At 37.2% G+C, this 13,059-nt stretch overlaps 2 protein-coding genes across 4 annotated transcripts in view; both read left to right on the forward strand.

Moving 5' to 3' along the window:
- Positions 1-4,766, forward strand: part of LOC145784160 (uncharacterized) — a 28,720-nt gene extending 23,954 nt beyond the window's left edge. Inside the window, exons 13-15 of the mRNA XM_082595924.1 lie at positions 660-764; positions 2,146-2,283; positions 2,948-4,766. Coding sequence (XP_082452050.1) covers positions 660-764; positions 2,146-2,283; positions 2,948-2,986 — 282 coding nt within the window. The 3' untranslated portion in view covers positions 2,987-4,766. The remainder of the gene's footprint in view (positions 1-659; positions 765-2,145; positions 2,284-2,947) is intronic.
- Positions 4,767-4,773: 7 nt separating this feature from the next.
- LOC145784158 (uncharacterized) overlaps positions 4,774-13,059 on the forward strand; it is a 36,162-nt gene continuing 27,876 nt past the window's right edge. For all 3 annotated transcript variants that reach the window (XR_014290987.1, XM_082595922.1, XM_082595923.1), the window contains exons 1-5: positions 4,774-4,923; positions 5,353-5,476; positions 7,065-7,218; positions 7,520-7,737; positions 7,880-8,215. Coding sequence is in view for 2 of the 3 variants with exons in the window: in XM_082595922.1 (XP_082452048.1) it covers positions 4,865-4,923; positions 5,353-5,476; positions 7,065-7,218; positions 7,520-7,737; positions 7,880-8,215 (891 nt within the window). In the remaining variant the exon portion in view is untranslated. The remainder of the gene's footprint in view (positions 4,924-5,352; positions 5,477-7,064; positions 7,219-7,519; positions 7,738-7,879; positions 8,216-13,059) is intronic.

Consider the following 13,059-nt stretch of genomic DNA (forward strand, 5'->3'; position numbering starts at 1 on the left):
ATGGGTCAATCTTGCTTTCTTTGTCCCTTGTGACAGTAGATGACGACATGGTCAAATGAGCAACGTTGTGACATCTAATTTTTAACAAGTAGAACACGTGTTATGCTGCGTAGAACCAGAACACGCAAACAAGGAAAAAACTACACGACAGTCTGGCGCGGCCAACTTGGCTCGAGACAATTGACCGCGCGCGACCCGTTGTAGAGACCCTGCAGTGAAATTTCCTGCGACAGGTCATCCGCGCTCAATTGTCTCGTACTTATGCCCTGAACCCTGATCCCATGAAAATCTCGCTTTTGAAATACCGTATTCATTTGAATATAAGTCGGACTTCTAGCTCAAGCTTGGTAAAATGATACAAAGTTTCTAAGTTGTACCTTGAAATTATTCGTGTATTAATCGCACCCCAAGTTTGTGAGTAAACATTTGGTTCAAAAATTTGCGTATTATACTTGAATAAATACGATACATTGATCTCTTTTGAACAAAATGGCTCATACGGTTTACATTTGTGCATACGGTAGCCTCATTCTGAGTGTTATGTAAGTAAATAGGTTGGGCAAACATCAATTGTTTTTTAGAAAACTCTGCTTAAAGTGTCTTGGTTCATTTTGTTTTGGAATAGTTTTTAAATATCATTTTGTTGTCACTGCGCACAGAACCATATGGATCAATACTTTACCCAAATCAATGAAATCATTCAAGAAGGAAAAACTTCAGATCGTGTTAAGTTCATGTTCATGGGTCTTGTAGACTTGAGACAGGTAACTTTTTCTTATTACTAGCCTATGTTTTCATAGTTGACCCATTGCCTAATTACCGATCGTTTTGAACTTATGTCTCATCTTGGCTTTAGAAACAATGCAAACATATTGTTAGGTAAGCGACTGAGATATTGCTTTGATGCTTTACCCAGACAGCAAAGCAATCGTTTTTTACATTGATTTAACGTCTGTTGAAGTTGAATCACTAAAAATACGGTTTCTTTGTTGTCCGGGTAGCAACTTTTGAAAAGGTACCATAAAAAAATTCCCTCTGAGCAACAAAGGAAAACGTATATTCTAGCTCAGTTTAGTCATTCGTTCCCCATCGGCTGGCTTGGCGCATTGGGTTAGGGCGGTGGTAGTAATTATCATCTACATTGACGTGGGTTTGATTCCCACCACAGCTGTTGCTCTTTTTTCTTCTGTAAATACCAAACCAAGTTGAAAGGGGATTTTATAATGGTACCTTTTCAAAAGTTGCGTCCGGGTAACATGCTTCATAGCAACGCTTTTTATGTGACATCTGGTCCCAAACTGAGCAACATAAGCGCTTCAAGCTTGAAAGCCACACTCTCTGTTCACTTGCAGTTGTTGTTCATTATACCTGTCAGTTGGCCGGTTAATGATTTATCCACTTGATTTTAAAATATTTTAACTCAAGGGCATGCAAACAAACCGATGTTTGCCACTGTGCCATATATATTAGATATATTTGAAGGTGTGATTTGAAAATACAACTCAAAACAAAATCAAAGCAGCGATGAAGCGTTTCTGGATATTTCTGGTGCGCTGAACAGTGAACACGAATATAAACTCCAAATTTTCCTATCACGCTCCATTTGTTTGTCATTGTGGTGTTTGACGCAATTTAAAGCAAAAATCTGGTATTTGTCTTATTGCAAGCTTTCCGCTTCGAAGTTGAACAATTATTTTCATATTGTTTTTCTTTTTCATTTTCTGTTCTGTATCTAAGTGATGGCTGCAATTGATTCAATATTTATTACGTTGGTTTAACCACAAAAGCATAAAGCATTTTCCAGTGTAATTACCACTATGCATTTTCCTTCCCTGGCTCCGGAAGACTTAACTAGGATAACGATTAACCAGTTGTTACTTTTGCTACTTTTACTTCGTATTGTAGTGATAAATGCATGTATGACATGTTTATCTTATAGCACTTTCAAGCATGATAAATTGATAATAGAATATTTTAATTTGCTTTTTTCTACAAAATCCTGAAATGAGAAAAAAAAATTAAGCGCAGATTCGGAACCAACTCCCCAGATTACCGAAGTACGCACCCACCAGTTCTTGAATTTTTTCAAAGTTAAAAACTTGTTCATGAATTGTTGCACAATAATAATTAGCCATATTTGTCTAGAATAATTGGGTACAAGAAGCCAGAGAAGCTCAAGAGCCGAAGACGATCGATCAGGTCCATGCTGAGGCGAATGAAGATAAAGAACAACTCGCTCTTCAGGTGGCTGCTGCAGCAACAGCTCCTCCCATGAATCCGCAGGTGATACTGTCTTCTAGTGTCTTTGTTGTGCCACAGCAGAAAAATTTAGCTTCATACAAAGAGTATTTTTTCAATTAACAACTTATTTTTCTCCCTTTCCTTGAAATAGTAGTGAGCTCCCATTAATTTTAAAACACATAAAAATATACATATAAGAAAACCTATGCTCGACGTGTGCTCACTTATTAGCATTTAAAAAAGTATGTTCATAATATTTTGGCTTGTTGAAGAACTTGTTTTTTTCAGTTTAGTATCCTATTTTCATGATTTGTCACTGCATTGCGAAAGCTGTAACAGCTTTGTATAGATTTTAGGATTTTTTTTGTTTCTTATATGTTATTTTTATGTTTTTTTGCTCATACTGCGTTTGATCAACGCTCGAAATATCGTCATTTGGTGTATGCTGAAAATGTAATTCGTCATTTTATTCCCCGACGCCTCTTTTAAGGTTTCCACCGTTTGACCAATGCCCACTGCTAACTAAAATAGGTCGCGAATGATCCCTCTGCGTACCAGCAAAGTTAATAACTTGTCAGTGCTACCGATATAAAGTGAAAATAAATTACCTAAACCTATTTGACTACATGTGCACATTGCACAGCGATTTAAACGCAAATAAATATCTCGCCATTACTTGTCACAGTCAATTTGCTTTTCATTCCAGACTGGGATTCTTGACGAACTCGGTCCAACCGCTCATTGAAGAGTCTTCCTTGAACAAGGCTATCACTCTTCTTCAACACTTCAGTTACTAGTGGAAAAGCGTTTTGTCAATTTCTTCCGAGATTTCTGTTTTTATTGCTTGAAACTTCTTTGTCACTAACTCGCCTTAGATATCAATGACTCGATAAAATTTTTATTTTATTCAGTAATTAATGCAGTTTCTGCATGAATCGAACCTATCGCATTTGACTTAGTCGTCTGCATTGTAAAGATTCATTTTTTCCTGAGCTTTCTTAGCCTTGTGTGATTACCATTATGACTTCAACGTATTTGCTGCATTTTAAAGGTGTTATGACAACACACATCCCTGTGTAACGAGATTACTTACTGATAAATAGTTTTTATCCTGATTCGCACAACGCATTTCCGAGCAAAGTATTGTGTTATGTGTGTGTAGTTACGTTGAACGGAGATTACAACGAATGTCAACTTATAACTTGGTACGTAGCCGTTTTGATTTAATTGACGCATAAGATTTGATTGGTCTCTATTCAGATACTTGTGGTTTACTTGTATGTCGCTTCTGCTCAAAGCTGTCTTTATGTTTTTTGTCATGGAAACGTAGGATTTCCTAATTATGTTTCTGGTTGATATGCAAGTGTTCGTTATAATAATATGACTAACTAACAGGGTTTTCTTTGTTTGATTCAATAAAAGCCTAAAAAATTACATTAAACATGTTCGCTTTTTATAGATAGAATAACGGATCCAGGGTGGCACTTGGTCACGTGTTGTTTTAATAACGGTCATTTTAATGATTCAACCCTGTCACTACTAGCTAGTTGTATCAAAATAAAAAATTTGACGTGGGCTATTAGTAGGAAGCCAGTTTTAGGAAAAACGTTCAAACTTCATGAGATGTAGTTATCTCTACAAACAACCTACTGAATAGTGACTGCTCTACTGTGGTGAACATTGTATGGAGAAACTCATGCTTATCGTTATATTTTGTTAAACTGCAGTATTATGGAAAGATGACGTTTGTGTGCTAGTTCTCAGAGTTATCCGTGTATCACATCAAAGCGGTACTTTGTAGGGATTTTCGAATGTTTATAGTCAATTTTCAGCGGTATTAGCTTGCTACAAATGACTAGTTGATTTGCTGAAAGTCAAACGCAAAAGTGTTGTAAAAAGTTCCTTGTGGGATTGATCTGTTTGATTTTGTGAAAACACTCACCTGATCCTAAGGGTAAAATTTAGCCCCCTAGTAGATTTCAATCATGCAGCCCATGTTTCTGATAGGTTTCATTTGATACCAACACAACAATAACAACTTTTTTACATGAATTCAATGCCAAAACTTTTATAGTACTTTTGTTATGATTTATTTTTGAAATATTTAATTTGTCATTTTCGCTGGGCAAAGATTGCCATATAGTAATGCCCAAAAAGAGGAAGCCTTTTGTGACAACTCCATTTATTTTGCATTTATTACATGTGCAATGCTACCAATTGTTGGTAATTTTCCTGTATCGATACATTACCTTACTTACTTTGTAGCGGCATATCTCTTCCCCTCGCATGTATTAAGTAATCACATTTGAGTCTCGTGCATTAAAAACTATGCAAAAGTTGATCTTCAGGAAAAATTACTTCGTGTAGTAGTTTAAAGATTTGGTGAAATGAAATGCAGTTTCGCACCACAGTTACGTGCTGTAGTTACGACCACGTAACGTAATATGCACGTTTTCACGACACTGCAGCGCGTATAGTATCGATTTGCCCTTTGAACTATGTGTAATGTATATTGTATACGTACAGGTGACCATGTAAACTATGCAGTGTATAGTTTCTGTTTACTGTGTCAGCTAACTTTCCACATTCTGTTAGTGGTTATTCTAATACTGTTCAAAAGAAGATGAAATCGGAAACTTTTCAAGGAGAACATAGCACAACCATATTAAAGCTTTTAGATAAGTATGTTCAAATAATGATTCGATGTTCAATTTGTATTGCCGTCCAGTGTTTTGCACAATTGGCTGAAGACTGATGAAAAACTCTGATAAACTAAGTACTGAGTTGTTGTTAATTTTTTTAGCCAAAGTTGTATGTACACCAACTTAAATCCTTGTGTTGGTTTTGTTCCTGCATGATATGACGTATTTTCTTTTTTTTGTGCAATCCGATAAAACAAAATTGAATAGTTGAAGCAATAAAAAAGAAGTTTTTTTTATGCGGTGATTTGGCTACATAGCCAAGTTGATATGACAACGTGTTTCTCCGGCAAAGTTTACTTATTTTTATCTTTAAACTTCATTATCTTCAAATAAATGAATTTTACCAGATATTATAGCATGACTGAAATGGTCAACAAGCTAATGTTCTTGTTTGTGTCAATGTTTACAGAGATAGAAATGAAGAAGACTCCTACTGTGATGCTGTGTTGCAAGTCAAAGGAGAGAAGTTCAATGTGCATCGTTGTCTTCTTGGAAGTCTTTCTTCCTATTTCAATAAAATTTTCAAGTGCGAGGTAGGTTGATTATAGTTGTTCGCAATTGTCATAAGGTACATTCCTGAATACAGGAAACGTTTTGTAGACTCTGGCATTCTCATTTTGGTGAACGTCATAAATTGTGACAGAGGCCTGAGCATGAACTGATAGATCGAAGTGTTCATATGTAGTAAAATTGCAAGTTTTGTTGCTCATACACAACTTACGGGCTGTTAATAAAAAACTATTTTTGATGCTCAACTGCTGAAAATCGATTAGGTTGCCTGATCTCATCACTTTTTCCTTTGGGAACTGAACGCGTTTTAATTGAGTTATTGTACATACAAATTGGGTGGGGACTGGGGAGGTTACTTTTTTCAAGGATACACAGAAAAACTCATTAACAACAACATGTCTATTGTCTATGTTTTCTTTTTTAACCGGTACAGAAAAAATAGAACTTGAGGATGATGAGATCTGAGATAACTTGTCGCTTATCGAGGATTGTCATATCTTCTGTGAGAAGAGTCCAGCATTTCCTACAAAGTTTTTGTCCAGGAATAGCTTTTAGGTTTTTATTTTTCAGAAATAAAGCGTGGGCAAGATTGATTTCATGAGACCCTTTTGGCTTTTTATGAGACCGAAGTCTTGAATGTGTGTTAAATATGTCACAAAATTTTGAAAAACGAACCGCATAGTTGTGCAATAAAATTTTTTCATGGTGAAAGCATATTATGTTCCCATGTTGCAAGACAATGTCGTCATCCAGTTCAGCACGCATTTGTGAGATTTGCAGTTGTTCTTTACCAATTTCTTCAAATGAGAGAAAGCCTTTCTGGTGAATTTGAGTTTGTTTATGACATTCATCATTTTCATTCAAGTGCACACCAATTGAACAAGGGATATTATCCATTACTAAATTATACACAGAGTATAGGCTACTGATAGATAGAATAATTGCTTAATTTCACCTGTAATGTAGAACATATGACACTTCGTTTTTGAATTACTGATAACTTTTTACTCAACCATATGCAAAACTTAAATTCACTAAATTCAAATAATATCATCTTTCAACTACCAAAAATGACTTTTCATTTTTTCATAAAGTATCATAGCGGCTCGGAATATGTGCACAAAGTGAGACACCTCAAACAGCAAAAGTCTCCATGAAGGCAACTATTTAGAATGTTCTAACCCAGTTTTTTGGATTCAGCACCCTCAAAAATGGGAAAATAGCATTTTACTCCATCGATTTACTGTAAGGGGAAAGCTGTAGAAGCTCAAATTCACTGAAGCGTGACGCAATTTGGACCTAGTGGCGAAAATTTCAAAATGCGATATCTCCAAAACTGCTCGAGCTAGGATGCTCAAATTTGGAGAAAATGATTTTTTTAGCTATTGGTATCAGTGTACCAAGTTTCGTAAAATTCGGAGAAAGTGGGTTGACAACCTTCGTTGATTAAGGATGGACTGACCCACTGTAGTTAGCTATCATGACTCACAGCATCAGTAAGTAGCAGTATTCGTATTTAAAAGTGATTTTAGGCCACCAACACTCAATTTTATAGCAATTTTTGGTTGGAACCAATCACATGTGTGTCATGGCAATCTTATTTTTTCTCAGATGAAAGAAAAATATGAACGGACAGTTGATCTTACAAAGTTCAGTGCAGAGACAATCAAAACAATTCTTGACTTTTTTTATACTTCAAAAGTTACTGTTACAGAAGAGAATACAATTCCCTTGCTTGAAGCAGCTGATTATTTACTTGTATATGGTGAGTTTATCTGAAATTTATGGCAGCTGTTTCGGTTGTGCTGCATGATTATCAATGTGTGTTGTAGACCAGAGGCTGTTTTCTTCTGAGGATTAAATATACTGTACTAGATTAGACCACGTTGACAGAAGAGTTCATTCGACAAGCATACAATATTTTGGCATAATGCTTTTTTAAGCAACAACCTATGTATGGAAGTAAAATTGATATGCACAATATCATTAACATCAAACATGGATATCTTCCTTCAAAGTGTAGATTGTAACGAATGGATATCTTCATTATTTTGTTATATGTTTAGAATTAAAGGGGATTTGTTCGAAATTTTTAATCTCAACTCTCACTGTAACCAATTGTCTTCATCTGTACTTTATTGGAAAAGTCTTCAATTGCAAATTATTGCAATCTAGTTCTGAAGAGGTTGTTGTGAAAAAATTCAGAAAAGTTGTAAAACTACCAAAATTCAAAGAGCTTTCAATCAATGACGTGGAAGCAATTGTACAGGCATTGGATCAAAAGGTTGGTACAAAATAGAGTTAATTGTTTCTGCTATCGAATTCAACACTGCAGGTTATTACATTATTTGTTGCACGAAGTTAAAAATCTTATACAGGTACATTAAATACCATAGGTGATATCTAGTATCACTTTTTTGTTGCAGATGATTGGAAGCAAACCTGTCTATGAAGGAATATTGATTTGGGTCCATCATAATTATGGTGAAAGAAAAAGTTTTTTTGCTGATTTGTTTGCGCATGTGAAGCTTCATTTGTTACCAACCGAGTATCTTCAAAGAGTAGTTGCTCAACAAGAACTAGTGAAAACTTCTCATATGTGCAAAGATCACTTGCTGAACGAAACCTTGTATGCCATGAAACATCAAAATCGCAACGAACCGATTTTTGAAAGCAGCAGTTCCAGTGAAAATGAAGACAATGGTGAATCTGAAATTTTTTCTGCTGATACATTGGACCAAACATCCAAGACAGCTCGACAAGTAAGGACTAAGGATATGAAGATTTTCTGTTGTATAATTGTAGAAATTTTTAATCTTATTTTTAATTCTAAACTATATATGTAACTACTGGATGAAGCCATACTTTTGTATTCTCCACTGGAACTACGGTATTAGTTTTATCCCTTGGTTCTTTCTACCTCTGAATACTGCTCACCTGCCTAAAATGATTGCTGAGATAACTGTTCTTAACAGCAAAAGATAGGAGCATAATCTCAACAGGTATAACTCAGCTTGGTGCAATGTGCAAGCACTGGGACAATTACAGGATGCGGACAACGGAATGGCCCGTTTCGGTGAGTCCGATTCGGTGAGTCTGATCCCTTAACTGGGGATTTTTCAAGTTTTTTTTATAAATTATCGGGTACCGTAACCTAATTATCATTGCCGTTTTAGGGTTAGGGGTTTGGGGTTAGGGTTAGGGGTTAGAGGTTAGGAACTCACCAAATCGGACTCACCGAATAGTAGCAGACCCGCGGACAAAGTCCCTTGGACTGCTTTAAAGTGTAATATTTCTGTAAATAGTGAAAAAATCGCAAAATATTTTAACGGTATATTGCCAAGACAATAACTCACAATCGTACAAAGTTTTATTCAATATGTCCCTCTCTGGCCTGAATAACACGCTCAAATCTACTTCTGAAACTCCCTACCGCTTTACGTAGGGTTTCTTGGGGTATTTTGCCCCATGCTTTTTTGAGAGCGCACTTCAACGCCTCAACTGAGTCATGGGATGAAGCACAGGCATCTGCCTCTAAAACGGACCTAACACAAAAGTCCATTGGATTCAGGTCTGGCGATGAGGGTGGCCAAACTTCCTTGCTCTAGAAATGAGGAAAATGGTTCTGGCACCATTCCTGGGTTTTCTTAGACGTGTTGGATGGCGCACCGTCTTGTTGGAATATGAATGACTTCCTTTTGAAGTGTTTTTTAGCCTCTGCAGGGGCAGGAGTCAAAATCGTCTCAATGTGCGAATTGGTGTTAACTTTAGCGCCTTGTGGAACAAAAATGAGGGGAGACTTCCAGGTTTTGGAGACAGCAGCCTACACCATGACAGAAGACGGCTTCTGGTGCCTGAAAATTTTTTTCATGGAGTCAGGGATGTCTGCGGAAGACTTAACAAGAATACGATCATTTTGTCGGTGCACACTGCTTCGACATTGAACATTTTTTCATCTGAGAAAATGATCTCTCCCGTGTCCGTACCTGACTTCATTTTGTTCAAAAGAAATTTAGCTGGATTGAGTCTCTTTTCTTTTTGGAGGTCTGTGGGGTGTTGGCAAGTTTGCATTTTGATGGGGGACAGCTTCAGATCGGTTTTAACGATCTTCTTGATCGTCTCTTCATTCATATCCATTTCGCGAGCCATTTTCCTCATGGATTTCTTTGGGTTGTGGCGGATTCTGGCTCAAACCGCATTAATGACCTTTGGGGTACGAGAAGTTTGTGGTCTCCCACTTCGAGGGCGATCTTCGGGACTGTTCAGTTCTTTAAAACTGCTAACAGTGTGATAAACCATTGATTTCGGTGCTTCAAGAAGCTTTATTATCTCTAAATTGGTCTTGCCTGCTCGATGAAGCTTAACGTTTATCACTCATACTTGAAAATAAAGCTAAATCATGATATACTGACGACACATTCTGAAAGATAAGGTTTGATACAATAAATATGCACTATCAAACATTTACTAAATCTATTTAAGGATGTCACAATCAAGGTGCAAGGTCTGGCGACGGGCTGCTTTGTATCTTGACCGAACGTGCTGTTTTGATTGTGGAATTCTTATGCGATATGTTATTTTCGTTCATTGTCCTGTAGTAACCTTTGATTGCGAAATCTGTATTATATGACGTAATTCCAGATCATTATATAGTGCAACGTGACAGAATAATGAGTTATTATGATGTAACATTGCGTAACCTTCTCGAAGTTGCTGGACCAAACAACCTGCTATAAATAAGTGGTGTAATTTGCATTATTATTATTATGAGAGTTGTGTTATGAGTTATAGATTGTTGTTGTGGCAGTGGGTAATAGAAGCAGAGATTATTGTTGATTGAGAGTCGAAGTAATTGAATACAAGTAGATGAGAATTGGTGCTGATATAAATTGTGATCGAAATTAGAGTTATTTGAGAAGCCGTTCGTTAAAGTCCTTCAAGAATTTTCATTATCATTTCACCAGTAAAACTATTCGACATTTAATTGACTGCCTTTAGGTAATATCCATGGCGATCTATACTACTGGCCTTCCCAACGTGGCAACAACCAAATAATGTGGGGGCCTATTAAGTTTTGGCAACTAACAGGTATTACGCGTAAAAAAAGTGTCTTTGCATGAATTATTACTAACAAACAAATACTTCTGGATTAGAAAACAAATTTTTTAACATACTGAGTGTTTTGAAAGTTGGGTCACTCTTGATATCGTGTACCTTGATTCTGTTGATATCTTGATTCTCATGGTATTCTTAACATGTAGATATTGTCCTGCTTTCTTGCCACTTATTTAATAATATTACATCTTAATTACGTTTTGGCACTGTATTTACAATTTTTAGGCTAAAAAACATTACTTGACCAATGAAAATTGCTGATTATATGTTGTAACACTTATCTCAGTTGGTAAACTGAATATTCGTATAGGCCCCCACATTATTTGGCTGTCGCCACGTTGGGAAGGCCAGTAGTATAGATCGCCATGGTAATATCCTATTAAACTACGTCATTGAACCTTTCCAAGTCTCTTTTCTGGTAAAAGATAGAAAGAAACTGTGACAAAGGACATAGTAAATTAAAATGTAATTTTAGTCCAAGGACTTTGTTCGCACCTTGTAGAAGATAATCTATCAAAATGTGCGATAAAATGCTTTACGTTGGCAATGTTTAATTACACAAGAACAGCAAAGGAAGCGAATTTGTTTGTCCAAAACCATGTAGAGTCCGCTTTTGCTCAACGATTATACAAAGATTGCCAACTCCTGGAAAAAAAATTGAATGCTGTTCACCAGGTATTTAGTTCAATCTCATGATACTGGTGTAAACTAAGCTAAATTATCACAAAGTGTTTCATGTGATAATCTGTTTTTATTCCGACGTTTTTTCAACCAGACACGACCGACTTCTTCACCCCTGAAGACCACGTCTTCAGCACGGAAGAAGGTGTTCACAATAAAAGATCCTACTACGTTACAAAATGTCACGAAAGACATTTTGCAGTCTGGCAAGACTCAAACAGACCTCCCTGCTCACTCTGGACATTCGGCTTCTACGTCTTCTCCTGGATTGGTACATTCATAAAACTAGTACTTTGCCCTTGATTAATGGCTCTGCTTGTTAGCTGCGTGTATTTGTTAACGACTTCTAATTCTTTATGTTATTTAATATCGATCCTTGTAGTTCAAAATCGTGCAGTGGCGCGGGAACTATTTTTCTCTAGGGGCGGCTGAAGCTGTCGTAATGCTGTCAGCTTCAGAATGAGCTTTAACTGTCAGCTGGAAATGAGCTTTAACAAGCTTCCGAAGATTGATTTTCGCTCAAGTGTTATCTCTATGAACTGTGTCATGAGTTCTTTGACATCGACAGTGTATTGGTGGACATGCATCAACGCAAGATGAGTAAGTCTGTTTTGTGCCATTGAGCTTCTCAACCACGTTTTCAGGCGTCTAGAGCAGAAAAAGAACGTTCTGATGATGCAGCTCAAAACGGGAGGCAAAGGCAGAGCTCCACGAATTTTCGCGTTTCTTTGAAAAGGTCTCGTGTTTGAGGGTGTAGTTGCGATATTATCTCAGCAACCTTTTGAACGGAGTTTGCGGATTTTCTACATAACATCGCTGAGCAAGGTAAGTTCCGTTTGTAGGCTATCTTTTCTGATGGCATCGGGTAAGCTGATCTCAGTATCAGATCTTTCCTCGCCGTTTGCACAGCTCAGAAGGGCCTTCTCTGCGTTGGCTACTGTGAGCAGATCCGCCTGGTCGATCTTCGATCAAGCTCAATTTGAACCAAATCAAGGGATTCGATGTAGGCCTTATTGCCGTTTCCACGCTCCTTTTCCCGCAGACGACAAAGCATCCATTTCCTTTGTGTTTCGAAATCGAGTTTTGCTCACTCGGGGTCTCGACATCTTTTGGCGTCTTTAGGTTATTGACAGACGCAAAAACGTTCGCTACTTCCATAAGCTTAGAAACGAATTCATCTTTTCTGAGATTTTTGACTCGTTCGCAGAGAATGGTGATTGATTCTAAAGCTGAAGAAGCAGAGATCTTCTTGTTTCGGAGCTGTCTTGCGACGGCTTCTGCAGGCTGAAAAACTTCGCCGCTGCAGGTAATCGCAAAATAAAGCCGCATTGTGCGTGCTTGTTTTACCAAGCCGAATATGTTTGCACGTGCGTCTCCTCTTATTACATTATCTTCTGTCATGTCGGTCAGATATGTCAAAGCAATATCATGTATTACTGTAATGTTCAGAAGTAAAGCATGAAATGTAGATATTGCAGAATGATGTCCAATAAACGATGGACCGTCGTGTTAGTAGTAGGGATGGTGGCTAGTACTGCTACTGCGAGGTATAGCTCCTTTTGAGTGACGACTCATTATTGCGAATGATGAGCGTGACCACACGTAAAAGGAACTCGATTCATCGTAGCAATTATTGTTCAAAATTTTTCTGAAAATATGTTATGTACCTTAAATTGTAAGAATTTTGTAGGGGGGGCTAAAGAAATTATTGAAAATTCAAGGGGGGCTGAATTTTCTCTAGGGGGGGCTGCAGCCCCTTGAGCACCCTTACTTTCCGCGCCCCTGAAATCGTGATTTGTTTTTCTCTTGT

Source organism: Aplidium turbinatum, chromosome 15 (assembly GCF_918807975.1).
Source record: "Aplidium turbinatum chromosome 15, kaAplTurb1.1, whole genome shotgun sequence".
Taxonomy (NCBI): domain Eukaryota; kingdom Metazoa; phylum Chordata; class Ascidiacea; order Aplousobranchia; family Polyclinidae; genus Aplidium; species Aplidium turbinatum.